At 51.7% G+C, this 16,206-nt stretch overlaps 2 protein-coding genes and 2 pseudogenes across 2 annotated transcripts; 2 read left to right on the forward strand and 2 right to left on the reverse strand.

Moving 5' to 3' along the window:
- Positions 1-4,683: 4,683 nt before the first annotated feature.
- Positions 4,684-5,215, forward strand: LOC746363 (small ubiquitin-related modifier 2-like). The gene has a single exon (XM_054687558.2). It carries the CDS (start codon positions 4,776-4,778, stop codon positions 5,061-5,063), a length of 288 nt encoding a protein of 95 aa, XP_054543533.2. The 5' UTR covers positions 4,684-4,775; the 3' UTR covers positions 5,064-5,215.
- Positions 5,216-9,399: 4,184 nt separating this feature from the next.
- Positions 9,400-11,264, forward strand: LOC129144475 (protein capicua homolog; annotated as a pseudogene).
- A 1,888-nt stretch (positions 11,265-13,152) lies between these two features.
- On the reverse strand, positions 13,153-14,172 carry LOC107975806 (putative uncharacterized protein FLJ44672; annotated as a pseudogene).
- On the reverse strand, positions 13,153-16,108 carry LOC107975813 (putative uncharacterized protein FLJ46235). The gene is made up of 2 exons (XM_016957529.4): positions 14,883-16,108; positions 13,153-14,601 (listed from the first exon to the last, which is right to left on the reverse strand). Exons 1-2 carry the CDS (start codon positions 15,275-15,277, stop codon positions 14,490-14,492), a joined length of 507 nt encoding a protein of 168 aa, XP_016813018.1. The 5' UTR covers positions 15,278-16,108; the 3' UTR covers positions 13,153-14,489.
- Between the last annotated feature and the right edge of the window lie 98 nt (positions 16,109-16,206).

The following is a 16,206-nucleotide window of genomic DNA, read 5'->3' on the forward strand; positions in this document are numbered from 1 at the left end:
GTCTCAAAAAGAAAAACAAAAACCAAACAAAAATTAGCCAGATGTGGTGGTGTGTGCCTGTAGTCCCAGCTATTTGGGAAGCTGATGTTGGAGGATCGCTTGAGCCCTGGATGTTGAGGCTGCAGTGAGCCATGATTGCACCACTGCATAATTGGCCTGGGTGACAGAGAGAGACCTTGTCTCAAAAAAAAAAAAAAAAAAAAAGGTAGAGCAGGGCGGCCTGCACCTGTAGTCCCCGTTCAGCTACTTCGGAGGCTGAGGTGGGAAGATCATCTTCAACCTAGAAGATGGAGGCTGCAATGAATTGTGATCACACCACTGCACTCCAGCCTAGGTGACAGAGTGAAAGCCTGTCTAAAAATATATATAAAATAAAATAAAAACGAATGTCTGCTCGTGGTGGCAGGATCTAGGAGCCTGTAGTCCTAACTACTTGAGAGCCTGAGGTGGGAGGATCTCTTGAGCCCAGAAGTTCAAGTCTAGCCTGGGCAACATACTACGACTCTGTCTCAAAAAAGAAAAAAAAAAATCTTGCTATTAAAAAATGTCACAAATTTTTTAAAGACAAATGATGAATTAAAAAAATACTTGGCCAGGCACTGTAGCTCACACCTGTAATCCCAACACTTTGGGAGGCCAAGGCGGGCGGATCGCGAGGACAGGAGATCGAGACCATCCTGGCTAACACGGTGAAACCCCATCTCTACTAAAAATACAAAAATTAGCTGGGCGTGGTAGCAGGCACCTGTAGTCCCAGCTACTCAGGAGGCTGAGGCAGGAGAATGGCGTGAACCCAGGAGGGGGAGCTTGCAGTGAGTTGAGATCGCACCACTGCACTCCAGCCTGGCGACAGAGCAAGACTCCATCTCAAAAAAAAAAAAAAAAAAAAAAAATACTTACGGCCAGGCATGGTGGCTCACACCTGTAATCCCAGCACTTTGGGAGGCTGAGGCGGGTGGATCATGAGGTCAGGAGTTCAAGACCAGCCTGGCCAAGATGGTGAAACCCCGTCTCTACTAAAAATACAAAAATTAGCTGGGCGTGGTGGCAGGCACCTGTAATCCCAGCTACTCGGGAGGCTGAGGCAGGAGAATCACTTGAACCCCAGGGACGGAGGTTGGAGTGAGCCCAGATCATACCACTGCACTCCAGCCTGGGCGACAGAGTGAGACTCTGTCTCAAAACAAACAAACAAAAAAACCCTTACAACTATATGACAAAACAAATGTGTAAGCATAAGTGAACACCCCATCTGTGTTGGCCTGAAATTCTTTGAGGCTCCTCCCATTTAGAAGTGGAGTTTATGATTATCCTGTTGAATCTGGATAGGCCCACAGCTGTGCTGACCAATAGAATACAGTCTAACTGATGGGCCGTGACTTCTGGGCTAGATTATAAAAGGCCATGTTGTTTCCACCTGGTTCACTGGAACACTTGCCCCTTAAGTCCTGATCCCTGTAAGAAGTCCCACTACCTAGAGGCCTCCATGCTGGGGAGGTCACAGGCAGACTCTGTGATTGACATTCACACCTGAGCCCATACCTCAGCCATCCCAGCATAGGCAGCAAAAATGTGAGTAAAGCAGCCCCTGGATTAGCCATCTGCCATATGTTCAAGTCAGCCCAGCCATTTAAGCAGTAAAAATCACGTAGCAGACAAAGCCATGACTGCTATATCCTGCCAAAATTCCTGACCCACAGAATTTGTAAGCATATTAGATTGTTGTTTTTAAGCTCTGGGGTGGTATATTATGCAGCAGTACAACAAAACTGAAGTCAGAATACATAGGCGAAGACTTCAGAAAAGAGGAAATACAAATAAATATATTCACCCTCACTGGTAATCAAGAAAATAAAATATGCTGGGTGTGGTGGCTCACACCTGTAATCCCAGAACTTTGAAAGGCTGAGGCAGGTGGATCACCAGAGGTCAGTAGTTTGAGACCAGCCTGGCCAACATGGTGAAACCCTGTCTCTACTAAAAATACAAAAATTAGCTAGGTGTGGTAGCACACGCCTGTAATCCCAGCTGCTGGGGAGGCTGAGGCAGGAGAATCACTTGAACCTGGGAGATGGAGGCGAGAGTGAGTCCAGATCACACCACTGCACTCAAGCCTGGGTGACAGAGCAAGACTCTGTCTCAAAAATAAAAAAGAAAAGAAAATAGAGAGTGTACTTTCACTTGGACCAAAGGCTGCACCTCCCGAATCTATAGATTGTTTCTCAGAAAATAGAAGGTCTCAATTTTCCTCAAAAAAAGAAAAGAAAATTAAGACAATGAAGTACATTGTTACAGCATTTAAAGAGATGCATGATTTTGTTTTGTTTTGTTGTTGTTTTGGTTTAGTTTGTTTTTTGTTTGTTTTTTATTTTGAGACGGAGTCTCGCCCTGTCACCCTGGCTGGAGTGCAGTGGCGTGATCTCGGCTCACTGTGAGCTCCACCTCCCGGGTTTACGCCATTCTCCTACCACAGCCTCCCGAGTAGCTGGGACTACAGGAGCCCGCCACCACGCCCGGCTAATTTTTTTGTGTGTTTAGTAGAGACGGGGTTTCACCGTGTTAGCCAGGATGGTCTCGATCTCCTGACCTCGTGATCCACCCGCCTCGGCCTCCCAAAGTGCTGGGATTACAGGCGTGAGCCACTGCGCCCGGCCAAGTTTTTTGATACCAAGTAACAGAACTCCAAATTTCACATAGGGAATTAAAAAAAAATCATTTGAGGAATACCAGAGGTTTTCACTCAATTGAGGGTTGTATCCAATTCAAAGAAGTGGCCGGGTTTCCCCTGCTAGGAGGAGTTCAGGAATCACTAGAACCAATATGGCTGTTTGCTGACATGCTCTGTCTCCATTTCTTGTTTCTGCAGGTTTGTATATGGGCTTTGTTCTAAAATGCAAGTTGTCTTCTGCCACATGTCAAAAAACAACGCCCTTGACATCTCTTAACTTGAACATCTGGCAGCTCCATTATCAGAAAGAAACTAGGTCTTTCCCAGCATCAGTGTTTTACATCACTGGCTTGGGACTGCAGCCCTGCCCACCAATCAGCTATGAGCAGACCAGTGCTTTGTAGTGCAGACTTAACTACCAGAGCCCACCCCTGTGGTTTGGAAATCATTCCCCAGAAGGGGAAACCACAAAGAGTTAAGAGTAACTTGTAGAAGAATTTGACCATATGTAACAAAAGCTCTATGAATGGGTATAAGCTTGACCCAGCAATAGCATTTCTACCAATTTACCCCAAGGAAGTAATTAAGAATACATGCAGAGACTCAGCTGTAAGAATATGCTTTACAGTATCATTAATGATGGAGAGAAATAATCCAATATGAAACTTTCAATTAATTATCATACATCTACACAGCCATAAAAGTAGTGTTATAAAAATATACTTATTGATATTGGAAACTGTTTATTTTTAAAAAGCATATTAAAAAACGGTCAGCCGGGCGCGGTGGCTCACGCCTGTAATCCCAGCACTTTGGGAGGCTGAGGCGGGCGGATCACGAGGTCAGGAGATCGAAACCATCCTGGCTAACACGGTGAAACCCCATCTCTACTAAAAATACAAAAAATTAGCCGGGCGTGGTAGCAGGTGCCTGTAGTCCCAGCTACTCGGGAGGCTGAGGCAGGAGAATGGCGTGAACCCGGGAGGCGGAGCTTGCAGTGAGCCGAGATCGCACCATTGCACTCCAGCCTGGGTGACAGAGCAAGACTCCGTCTCAAAACAAAAACAAAGGCCGGGAGCGGTGGCTCATGCCTGTAATCCCAGCACTTTGGAAGGCTGAGGCGGGCGGATCACGAGGTCAGGAGATCGAGACCATCCTGGCTAACAGGGTGAAACCCCGTCTCTACTAAAAATACAAAAGTTTAGCCTGGCACGGTAGCCGGCACCTGTAGTCCCAGCTACTCGGGAGGCTGAGGCAGGAGAATGACGTGAACCGGTGAACCCAGCTAATTTTTTGTATTTTTAGTAGAGACGGGGTTTCACTGTGTTAGCCAGGATGGTTTTGATCTCCTGACCTCGTGATCCACCCGCCTCGGCCTCCCAAAGTGCTGGGATTACAGGCGCCAGCCGGCCAATAAACTGTCTTTAAACAGAAACACACATAAAACAAGATTATGTATTGATCAGTTGAGGGAATATTGTGACCAAAGCCTTGCAGAAACCTAACCCAGAATTTCTCCTGAAAGCAATGGTTCAGTGTTTGCTAGTTCAGTATTTGCTGGGACTTTATAACAAAATTACTACATATAATGAGAACCGACAGTATGGGGCCGGGCGCAGCGGCTCACACCTGTAATCCCAGCACTTTGGGAGGCTGAAGCAGGTGGATCTCCTGAGATCAGGAGTTAAAGACCAGCCTGGCCAACATGGCGAAACCCCTTCTCTACTAAAAATACAAAAATTAGACGGCTGTGGTGGCACACACCTGCAGTCTCAGCTACTTGGGAGGCTGAGGCAGAAGAATTGCTAGAACCTGAGAGGCGAGGTTACCGTGAGCTAAGATCCCGCCACTGCACTCCAGCCTGAGCAACAGAGCTAGACTCCATCTCAAAAAAACAAACAAACAAACAAACAAACAAAAACCTGACACTATCCTGACACTATCTAGGAATGGAATTTCTGGATCATATGAAACCCCACTGGTAGCTCTATCCTCGCCCACCGCTGCCGCCTCCTTCTGCCGCTCCTGGTGCTGCTTGTGTGCTCATTTGGTGCGGACCTGGTACCTCTTTTGTGAAGTGGCAGCTGAGGAGACTTCGGCGCTCGCCATGGCCGACAAAAAGCCCAACGAAGGAGTCAAGTCGGAGAACAACGATCATATTAATTTGAAGGTGGCGGGGCAGGATGGTGCTGTGGTGCAGTTTAAGATTAAGAGGCATACACCACTTAGTAAACTAATGAAAGCCTATTGTAAACAACAGGGATTGTCAATGAGGCAGATCAGATTCCGATTCGACGGGCAACCAATCAAGGAAACAGGCACACCTGCACAGTTGGAAATGGAGGATGAAGATACAATTGATGTGTTCCAACAGCAGACGGGAGGTGTCTACTGAAAAGGGAACCTGCTTCTTTACTCCAGAACTGTTTTTTAAAGACCAAGATTACATTCTCAATTAGAAAACTGCAATTTGGTTCCACCACATCCTGACTACTACCATATAGTTTTCTCTGTTCTTTCATTTCCCCCTTCCCCATTCCTTTATTGTACATAGCTGGTATATGTGCACAAGCATATTGCATTTTTTTTTAACTAAACAGCCAATGGTATGTTTTGATTGACATCAAGTGGAGACGGGATGGGGAAAAGTACTGATTCTGTGAAAATACCCCCTTTCTCCATTAGTGGCATGCTCATTCAGCTCTTTATATTCCAGTAAGTTATTTTGCTCTCACTGTTTTAACAACAACAAAAAAAAACACAAAAATCCTTGCATACCTTGTTCAATTGCAGAATTTTAATGTTTTTCACTTATCATTGTAAAACCAAGGACAATTTTATAACTTTTTTGTACGTAGCTGTTACATGTAGGGCAATCTGTCTTTAAGTAGGGACAAATTACTCTAAAACAAAAAAAGAAACCTAGATAGTTTTCCCTTCAAGTCAAGCATCTCGTTGTTTAAATAAACTTCTTGTTTAAAAAAAAAAAAAAAAGAAAGAAAGAAAAGAAACTCCACTGCTAACTTTCTGAGGAACTGCCAAAACTTCACTTTATAGTTTTGTAGGTTGCAAAAAAATAATCTGATGTCCAAGATCACCAGAGGAACAACACCTGTTCCCCCCTCCTATCCAATGGTCTCTCTCCTGAGTGCACTGACTTACTTGCAGAGGAGGAATAAACACAAAAGAAGAAGAAAAAAGCAAGTCAAAGGACATAAATATGGCTCCCTGTGACTTCTCTTATGGAGGTGTGCCCTACTTCACAGTCTTTTATACACAGACAGAAGATAGTCACCATTTTGGACTTTCTCTTTGTTCTGCTTTTTTGGTTTTTTTACTTTTTCTTACTTTCTTACTTCTTTGTACTGACTCATATTTCTCCACATTACAAATGTAATAAATTAACTAGATGCAACCAGAAACAGACTAAACAAGGCTGAAAGCAAATTAATGGCATGGAAGGAAGTATGATCTGAAGCCAGGTGTGGTGGCTTAGGCCTGTAATCCCTGAGTACTCTTAAAAAAAAAAAAGAAAAAAGAAAAAAGAAAAGTAAGTTTGTGATCTGAGAGACCAAAATAGACACCACTTTATCGACTAAGTTGCACTCAAAGCTTCAGGAAATGAAGTTACCTACGGGCAGAGGGTTCAGGGCCTGGCTGGCATGGCAAATGTCTAAATTCCTTTGGCTAAACTCCCTAACAATAGGAGCTATCAATTCTGATTTACAACCCAGACCACTACAACTCTGATTGGACAGAGGACGGGCCTCACAAACATTCTTTTCTGATAAGCTACTGCAGGCTTTTGGCCAGTTTCAGCAGCTTATAGAGGATTTGCACAAACTGTCTGTGTATCCTGTAGTTCACTTTTTGTTGTAAAGAGCCAAATTCCATCTCGTTTTAATGCTAAAACTCAGTTTCAAAGTAAATGTGGGATGTGTGTGACATATGTGTTTACCCAATTCCCTTATAAATATGTATAGCATTTCCCTCAAAGCTGCTGAATATGATATGGTTTGGTGATATGCTTTGGCTGTGTCCCCACCCAAATCTCATCTTGAATTGTAGTTCCCATAATCCCGACGTGTGGTGGGAGGGACCTGGTGGGAGGTAATTGAATCATGAGGGTTGTTATCTCCATGCTGTTCTGCTGATAGTGAGTTCTCACCAGATCTGATGGTTTTATAAGGGGCTTTCCCCTCATTGCTCAGCACTTCTCCTTGCTGCCGCCATGTGAAGAAGGACGTGTTTGCTTCCCCTTCTCCCATGATTGTAAGTTTCCTGAGGCCTCCCTAGCCCTGTGGAACTGTGAGCCAATTAAACTTCTTTCCTTTATAAATTGCCCAGTCTCGGGTATTTCTTCATAGCAGCATGAGAATAGACTAATACAATATGTATGATACTGGCCTTATGAGACTTAAAACTCTCAAGCTATCCTTCTTCTCTTCTAAGAGAGTGCACCTTCCAGCCACATCAGAGCCATAAGCCAAAAAAGAAAAAGAATTCTAAGCAATAATAATAAAGAGGTGAGCAAAAGGGAGTAGTGGGAGAGAGGGTAACAGTGATGAAGTCCTCACAGACCCTCTTGGAATTGGATATCTGCAGCAGTCTATCAAAGAGAAAGTTTTACCATATACCAGGATATCAATGGATGCTTTAAAAGTGGAAATATGTGGTTAAAACTGAAAGAAACCAAAATATTCTTCTGTAATATACTAGGGATTGTAGAGCTGAAGAAGATTAAAGGGCAGGGGACACTCTACCCTTCCCTCCGCTTGCCTGATGGCAGGACGGCAATTTACAAAGACAAAAGGTCTTCCTGCCTCCTCTCTGCCTTTCCCACCTAAAGATAGGATTTGCAGGGTTTGCTTATAAGCTCATAGACAAAAGCGCCAGAGACTTTTCTCTTCCCATAGATTAACCTCCCGACATTTTCCCACCTTTTGGAAACCTGAAGATGCTCTCTTGTCACTATAGGATTTATGAGTCTTTGTTAAAATACTATTTAAGCAAGGCCCCTAAGCCACTGCCTTGAGAAAGAAATCCACTTGAACTGAGAAGCCTTTCCTGTATGATGGGTACAGCAATGACTCAATAAACTTTTTTTTTTTTTTGACATGGAGTCTTGCTCTGTTGCCCAGTCTGGAGTGCAGAGGCACGATCTTGGCTCACTGCAACCTCTGCCTCCCAGGTCCAAGCGATTCTCCTGCCTCAGCCTCTTGAGTAGCTGGGATTACAGGCGCCTGCCACCACACCTGGCTACTTTCTGTATTTTTAGTAGAGATGGGGTTTCACCATGTTGTCCAGTCTGGTCTCAAACTCCTGACCTCAGGTGATTCACCCGTCTCAGCCTCCCAAATTGCTAGGATTACAGGCATGAGCCACAGTGCCCAGCCAAACTTCTGCTGACTTTTATTTTTAGGAGGCTATTTCACCTAAGAACCTATGAGGGAAAGAAAATAAAATATATTTTCTCCCCTAGAAAACACAGAATCACTCTTAGAGTTGTGTGTGTGTGGCTGTCTGTGTGTGTATGTGTGTGTGTTGTGAAATATGCCCATTTAGTAGTTTTTATAACCATAATCATTTTTCTTCATGTTAAATGACTCTTTTGGGAATTAATATCTCTAGTAGTAAAAAAAACTTCTTTAATTTCACAAATATGTCATTTTCTGTGAACTTTAAGTAAAATAAAATTTAGTAATTTCTATTTTAAGAAGCGTGTGTGAATACTCTCCCTTTCATCTCTGTATTACTCTAGCTACCTATGTCTTTAAAAAATAAATAAATAAAAATAAAAAATAAAAAACAGGGTCTCACACTGTTGTTCAGGCTGGAGTGCAGTGGTGCGATCATGGCTCACTGCAGCTGTGACTTCCCGGGCTCAAGTGATCCTCCCATCCCAAGTAGCTGGGACTACAGGTGCGTGCCACCATGCTCAGCTAATTTTTGCATTTTTTGTAGAGATGGTGTCTCATTATGTTACCCAGGCTGGTCTTGAACTCCTGGGCTCAAGCGATCCTGAAACCTTGGCCTCCCAGAATGCTGGGATTATAGGCATGAGCCACCACTAGGTCTACTTTAAAAGAAATGCTTAACGGAGTTTTTCAAGTAAAAATGAAAGAAAGCAGCTGGGTATGGTGGCTCATGCCTGTAATCCCAGCATTTTGGGAGGCTGAGGAGGGTGGATCACTTGAGGTCAGGAGGTCAAGACCAGCCAGGCCAACATGGCAAAAACCCACGCCTTCTAAAAATACAAAAAATTAGCCAGGTGTGGTGGCGGGTGCCTGTAATCCCAACTACTCAGGGGGCTGAGGCAGGAGAATCAATTAAACCATGAGGCGGAGGTTGCAGTGAGCCGAGATCACACCACTGCCCTCCAGCCTGGGTGACAGAGCAACACTCTGTCTCAAAAAGGAAAAAAAAAAAGAATGCTAATTAATCACATGAAAGCATAAGAAAATATATAATATTCAGCAGTAAATGTGCATATACTTGGGAGGCTGAGGCCGGAGAATTGCTTGAACCCAGGAAGTGGAGGTTTCAGTGAGCTGAGATCGCACCACTGCACTCCAGCCTGCCAAACTGCATCTCAAAAAAAAAAAAACCAAAAAACTTGAGGCCTGGCCTCGTGCTCCCCTCCCATCCCCCATTCCGTGGGTCCAAGCTGCCTTGGCTGAGGAGGGAGCTGAGGAGGTGTGAGCCCCTGCCAGGAACCCCCTGCCCAGACCATGTACTTGGCCCACAGGCCCCTGATGTCTGCGTCCAGCGAGGCGTCCGGTGGCGTCAGCATGTTTGTGTGGAGGAACGTGGAACCTTGCTCTGTGGCTGTGTTCTCCTGGTACTCTGTCCCCTTCCTGACCCCTCCCTGCAGCCGCGTGAGGCCCAGCAACCTGCCAGTCACTCAGTGGCCTCCAACCAGAGCAAACAACCTGCCAAGTTGGCAGCTGTTGCTCAGAGTGTCCACCAGGTGGGACAGGGAGTGCTGACCCTGGGCAGCCCCCTGGAGCCACCTGCCCTGAAAGCCCAGGGCCCGGAACCCCACACACTTTGGGGGTGGTGGAACCTAATAAAAGCCCACCTCCTACCATGGAGGAGGAGCCCTGGGCCCCTCAGGGGAGTCCCTGCTGGACAGTGAGACAGAGAATGACCACAATGTTGCTTTCCTCTCTGTCATGTCTCCTGACACCCAGTTGCCTCTACCACTCAGATGATGTCAGGCCCAGTCCCTCAGTGCACTGCGCAAGGAACAGGACTCATCTTCTGAGAAGGATGGACGCAGCCCCAACAAATGGGACAAGGACCACATCCGGTGGCCCATGAGTGGCGTTCATGATCTTCAGCAAGCGGCACCAGGCGCTGGCAGGGCACACCAGGGTCACCGCAACCAGGATAACTGGACCGTCAGCCAGATCCTGAGCAAGCGGTGGTACACCCTGGGGCCCAATGAGACGCAGAAGTACCAGACCTGGCCTTCCAGGTGAAGGTGGCCCACTTGCAACAAGGACCGAAAGAAGTCCAGCTCAGAGGCCAAGCCCACAAGCCAGGGGCTAGCAGGAGTGTACAAGGGCTCGTGGGAGCAGAGCATATCAGAGACGGGCACTGTCACTGCCCCTGGGGTGTCCTCTGAACTCCTGTCAGTTGCAGCCCAGACACTCCTGAGCTCGGATACCAAGGAGCAGCTTCTGTGGGGGCAGAACGGCTGCAGTCAGGGAACCTGGCTCAGCCTGGCCCAAGCCTTCTCCCACAGGGGGGTACACAGCCTGGACGGCAGGGAAATAGACCGTCAGGCACTACAGGAACTGACACAGGTGGTGTCTGGCACTGCATCATACTCTGGCCCAAAGCCTTCTACTCAGTATGGAGCTCCAGGCCACTTTGCAGCCCCTGGTGAGGGAGGTGACCAGTGGGCAGCCCTGCTGCTGCCCACCTGAGCTGCTGATTCCAAGCACATGGCCAGTGAGGACACAGCGAGTGACAAGAAGCCCATGGTCATCCATGGGGGGGGGGTGGTGACGATGTCATTGCTGATGACGGCTTTAGCACCACTGACACTGATCTCAAGTTCAAGGAGTGGGTGACCGACTAAGAGTGGGGACGACTCTGGGGAGGAGCCAGAGGGCAACAAGGGCTTTGGTGGGAAGGTATCTGCACCTGTCATTCCTTCCTCCTTTACTCCTGCCGCCCCTTGCTGGATCCTGAGCCCCCAGGGTCCCCCGATCCACCTGCAGTTTTTGGCAAAGTCTATGGTCCCACCCCATCCTCCTCCTACACACTCCCATGCTTCCTCCTCAACCTTGGCACCCACCTCCTTACCGGGCCCAGGAGCCTTCAAAGCCCAGGAATCTGGTCAGGGCAGCAGAGCGGGCCCCCTATGGCCCCTACCCCTGGGGATGGGGGCCCAGGGACGCCTTCCAAGGCGACCTGTTTCCTCCCAACGGATCCTGCCACCTTCTGGTGCAAGAGACCTGAAAGTGTGGGCGACCTGGAGCTACCAGGCCCCTCAGTCATCACGGTCCCTCCCAACACTAAGGCTTTCCTAGGCAAGAGCTGGGCTGAGCCACCCGGGGGGCAGAGCCTGAAGAGGAGAAACTGACTGGGCTTTGGGGGTCGGGGCAGAGGGAATCCCACGGACATGGATCCCGCACTGGAGGACCCCACCACGCTCAAATGCAAGATGAGAAGATGCTCCAGCTGCAGCCCAAAGCCCAACACCCCCAAGTGTGCCATGTGTGATGGGGACAGCTTCCCCTTTGCCTGTACAGGTGGGAGAAGCCGAGGACGGGCTCAGGGAACCGGAGACCGAGAAGGCGGTGTCCTCTTCACTGCACGTGCCCTGGACCAGTGCCGGCCCTGATCATGCAGCTCTTCCAGGCCCACTGCTTCTTCCTATCCACTAGGCCACAGCCGCCCTCCAGGCCCACTATGCACACATCCTCCCCTCCAAGGTTTGTTCTGCCCCTGCCCTGACTCCCAGCCCTGTGGGGGTCCTGACCCACCTCACCTGGCTCAGACTCTGCCTCTGCCCGAGTCACGTGAGGCTGAGAGTAGGGGCAGGGGCAGCAGTGGTGCCAGTTGGGGGGCGGTCCAGTGGGAGGAGCCTCAGCCTCGCGCGCTGCTCCGTGGGACTGATGACTGCATGATCTTCTGGGCACCTCACGGATCTTCAACTGCAGGTGAAACAGATGCTGGCGGTGGGTGCAGGGCCGCTGGGAGCCGCTGCATGGGTCCCAGAGGCTGGACTGGGGCAGGGGCCAACTGAAGCTGCTGGGGCAGCATGAGCAGGATGTTCTGCACACAAACCTTGGAGAAAATGTGTGCATAGCGGGTCCACTGCTGCTGCCCCTGCCCTGACTCCCAGCCCTGTCTGACCCCACCTCACCCTGCTCAGGCTCTGGCGCAACCCTGGCTGCCCTGCCACTGCCTCTGCCCCAGAGTTGGGACCTTGACAGCCCGGCTGGAAGGGGACACCCCAGCCCTGCCTCAACACCTGGGGGTCTCCATAACTACCACAGGCAGGTGGGCGACCCCAAAGAAGATCCCAGGACTCACAGTACCCCCTGAGAACATGGACAGTATGCGGGGGTAGCAATGGAGGGCAGGATGGTTATCTTCTCCTGGGTAAAGCCATTTAATCCTTTCAGTTTGGGACGGAATAAGGCCTGCCTCTTTTTTCTTTTGAGACGGAGTCTTCCTCTGTCGCCCAGGCTGGAGTGCAGCGGTGCGATCTTGGCTCACTGCAACCTATTCCTGCCGGGTTCACGCCATTCTCCTGCCTCAGCCTTCCAGGTAGCTGGGATTACAGGTGCACGCTACCACGTCCGGCTAATTTTTGTATTTTTAGTACAGACGGGGCTTCATCATCTTGGCCAGGCTGATTTCGATCTCCTGACATCGTGATCCACCTGCCTCCACCTCCCAAAGTGCTAGGATTACAGGCGTGAGCCACCACACCTGGCCAAGGCCTGCTCCTCTTATATATACCCCCTAGCCCTGCAGCTGTGCCGGGGGAAAGCTGGGCAGTTTCCCTCCTCCGAGCCCCTGTACATACCATGAAGTGTGGGACCTTCAGAGCTTTTCACTTTTCGGAAAATAGCTCCTGCTGGGGCTACAAGATGGAGTGTGAAGAGGGCCTTGGGCCACAGGGAGGCGCCTGTGGACTAGGGGAAGTTCATGCACCCCTTCTTTCCCCAGAGGGGCTGGACTCAGGTGAGTATGGGGGCAGGGGCTCCTGCACTTCGACACAGGCAGCGGGAGGGTTTTCTCCCCATTCCCTCTGCACTCCCAACTTGAGCTGTACTTTTTAAGAAAGTGATTCACCCTGCCTTTGCCCCCTTCCCCAGAACAGAACACGATGATCATGGGCGGTATTTTTCATTGTGCCAAAAAGTTGCCATGACTGTCATTAAACCTGTTTAACACCAAATAATAAGGAAAATAAAATAAAAAATTCGGGCTTGGTGCAGAAACTCACTCCAAATAAATTACCTTCGAAAATATTTATATAATGGTAGAAATATTCCAACATTCCATATTTTGGGATTTATACACAAAAGATAAACAAATTAGAGGCCAAGAGGCTGCCGGAAGGGAAAAACGGGGCCTGGAAAGCCCGTTGTGAGGAATGAGCTGGGCCTAAAGAGGCCACTGGCAGGCAGGAGCTGGGCCTGCCAAAGCGGCCGAAAGGCAGGAGCTTTGGACTGGGGAGGCCGCAGTGAGGCGAGAGCTAGCTGGGCGTGGAGAGTCCACTGTGAGGCCGAGGCTGGGCCCGTGCAGGCCTTCGAGAGGCAGGAAGCCGGGCCTGCAAAGGCCGACTGGAGGTCAAGTTCTGGACCTGAAGAGGCCACCAAAAGTCAAAAGCGGGGCCTGGGAAGGCCGCTGAGAGCCATGAGCTGGGCTGGGCCGAAAGAGGCCACTGGGAGGCAGGAGAAGCTGGGCCTGGAGAGGCTGACTCGAGGAAGTTTTGCACCTGGAGAGGCCGCTGAGAGGACGGAGCTGGGCCCGGGGAGGCCAACTTGCAGCTCTTCCAGGCCCACTTCCAGGCCGACGTGAGGATGACTTAGGCCTGCAGAGGCCGCCGGGAGGCTGGAGCTGGGCCTGGAGAGGCCGACTTCAGGACAATTTAGGCCTGCAGAGGCCGCCGGGAGGCCCAAGCTGGGCCTAGAGGAGCCCACCGACCGGAGGCCGTTTGGGGCCTGGAGCTGCCGTCGGAGGGCAGGAGCTGAGCCTGGCGAGGCCACCGTGAGGCCTGACCTGGGCCTGGGGAGCTTGGCTTCAGGAAGTTGTGGGCCTACCAGGGCCACTGGGAGCTGGGCGGGAGCTGAGTCCAAAGACGTTGTTGGGAGGCCGGAGTCGGGCATGGAGACGCAGCCGGGAGGAAGAGCTGGGCCCGGAGAGGACGCCGGGAGGCTGCAAGTGGGTCTGGAGAGGCCGACTTGAGGAGGCCTGGCCTCTGCCTCCCGCATGGCGGCCTCTGCAGGCCCAGCTGTTCCTCCTGGCTGCATCTCCCGGCCCACCTCCTGCCTCTCAGCAAGCAAGCTCTTTTAGCTCAGCTCCTGCCGGCGTTTGTAGACCCCGAAGTTTCTGCGGCCAAGCTCTTCAGGCCCACATCCTGCCTCCCAGTGGCCTGTACAGTCCCAGCTCTGGCAGCAGAAGAGCGTCTGCAGGCCCCGCTGTTGCCTCCCAGGGGCGTCTCCAGGCCTAGCTCTCGCCCCACCGCGGCCTCCCGGGGCCAAGTCCCTGCCTGCTCCCAGCAGCCTGCGTGCGGCCCTGCTCCTCCCTCATGGTGGCCTGTTGAGGCAGGGGCTCACGCTGACCTCTCTCAGCGTGGGAGGGGCCGGTGTGAGGCAAAGGGCTCACACCGACCTCTGTCAGCGTGGGAGGGGCCAGTGTGAGGCAAGGGGCTCATGCGGACCTCTCTCAGCGTGGGAGGGGCCGGTGTGAGACAAGGGCTCACGATGACCTCTGTCAGCGTGGGAGGGGCCGGTGTGAAGCAAGGGGCTCACGCTGACCTCTCTCGGCGTGGGAGGGGCCGGTGTGAGGCAAGGGGCTCACGCTGACCTCTCTCAGCGTGGGAAGGGCCGGTGTGAGGCAAGGGGTCAGCGTGGGAGGGGCCGGTGTTAGGCAAGGGGCTCATGCCATCCTCTCTCAGCGTGGGAGGGGCCGGTGTGAGGCAGGGACTCACGCCTCTGGGCAGGGTGCCAGAGGCATGAGTTGGGCATCAACAGGCCACCGTGAGGGAGGAGCTGGGCCGCACGCGGGCTGCCGGGAGGCAGGCAGGGACTTGGCCCCGGGAGGCCGCCGTGGGGGCGAGAGATGGGCCTGGAGAGGCCCCTGGGAGGCAAGAGCGGGACCTGCAGAGGCTGTTCTACAGCCAGAGCTGGGCCTGTACAGGCCACCGAGAGGCAGTAGGTGGGCCCGAAGAGCTTGGCTCGAGAAAGTTCGGGGCCTACAAAGGCGGCTGGGAGCTGTGCAGGAGTTGAGCCAAAAGAGCTTGCTTACTTGCTGGGAGGCAGGGCCGGGAGACGCCGACTTCAGGACGACTTGGGCCTGCAGAGGTCGCCGGGAGGCCCAAGCTGGGCGTGGAGGAGCCCACCCACCGGAGACCATTTGGGGCCTGGAGACGCCATCGGAGGGCAGGAGCTGATCCTGGAGAGGCCACCGTGAGGCCTGACCTGGGCCTGGGGAGCTTGGCTTGAGGAAGCTCTGGGCCGACCAAGGCCGCCACGAGATGGGCAGGCGCTGAGTCCAAAGAGGTTTTTGGGAGGCAGCAGTCAGGCATGGAGACGCAGCCGGGAGGAAGAGCTGGGCCTGGAGAATACGCCGGGAGGCTACAAGTGGGTCTGGAGAGGCCGACTGGAGGAAGTCCAGAGCCTGGAGAGGATGCAAAGCAGCAAATGCTAGGCCTGGAGAGGCTGCCCTGAGGCACGGGCTTGGCCTACAGAGGCCACTGGGAGGCAGGAGCTAGGCCCGCAGAGGCTCCCGAGAGCGGGGAGCATTGCCCCAGGAGGCCACGGTGAGAAAGGGGTGGGCCTGGAGAGCCCACTGTGAGGTAGAGGCCGGGCCTGTAGAGGCTGCCGACAGGCAGGGGCTGGGCCCGTTGGGGCCACGAGAGGCATGAGCTGGGCCTCAACAGGCCAGTGTGAGGCAGGAGCTGACACTTGGGCAGGTTGCAAGAGGCATGAGTTGGGCAAAAAGAGGCCACCGTGAGGGAGGAGCTGGGCCTGTACAAGTTGCCGAAAGGCAGGAGCAGCTTTGGACTGGAGAGGCAGCAGACAGGGAAGAGCTGGGCGTGGAGAGTCTGCTGTGAGGCAGAGGCTGGGCCTGTACATGCCCTCGGGAAGCAGGAGGCTGGGCCTGGAGAGGCCGACTTGAGGAAGTTTTGCTCCTGGAGAGGCCACTTAGAGGCAAGAGCTGGGTGTGAAGAGGCTGACTTGAGGTTGATTTTGGCCTGCAGAAGCCACCGGTAGCTAGGAGTTGGCCCTGGAGAGGCTGACTTGAGGACAGTTTTGGCCTGTAGAGGCCACTGGGAGGGAGAG

This window comes from Pan troglodytes, chromosome 6, assembly GCF_028858775.2.
Source record: "Pan troglodytes isolate AG18354 chromosome 6, NHGRI_mPanTro3-v2.0_pri, whole genome shotgun sequence".
Lineage (NCBI taxonomy): Eukaryota > Metazoa > Chordata > Mammalia > Primates > Hominidae > Pan > Pan troglodytes.

Excerpts from the sequence above, each read along its gene's own strand:
- LOC746363 (XM_054687558.2), top strand. The coding sequence starts at position 4,776 with ATGGCCGACAAAAAGCCCAACGAAGGAGTCAAGTCGGAGAACAACGAT.
- LOC107975813 (XM_016957529.4), bottom strand. The coding sequence starts at position 15,277 with ATGGTCTCCGGTGGGTGGGCTCCTCCACGCCCAGCTTGGGCCTCCCGG. Across the intron at positions 14,602-14,882 it reads CGGTGGCCTGTTGATGCCCA|CCCTCCCACGCTGAGAGAGG; the intron begins ACTCATGCCTCT and ends TCTCACACCGGC.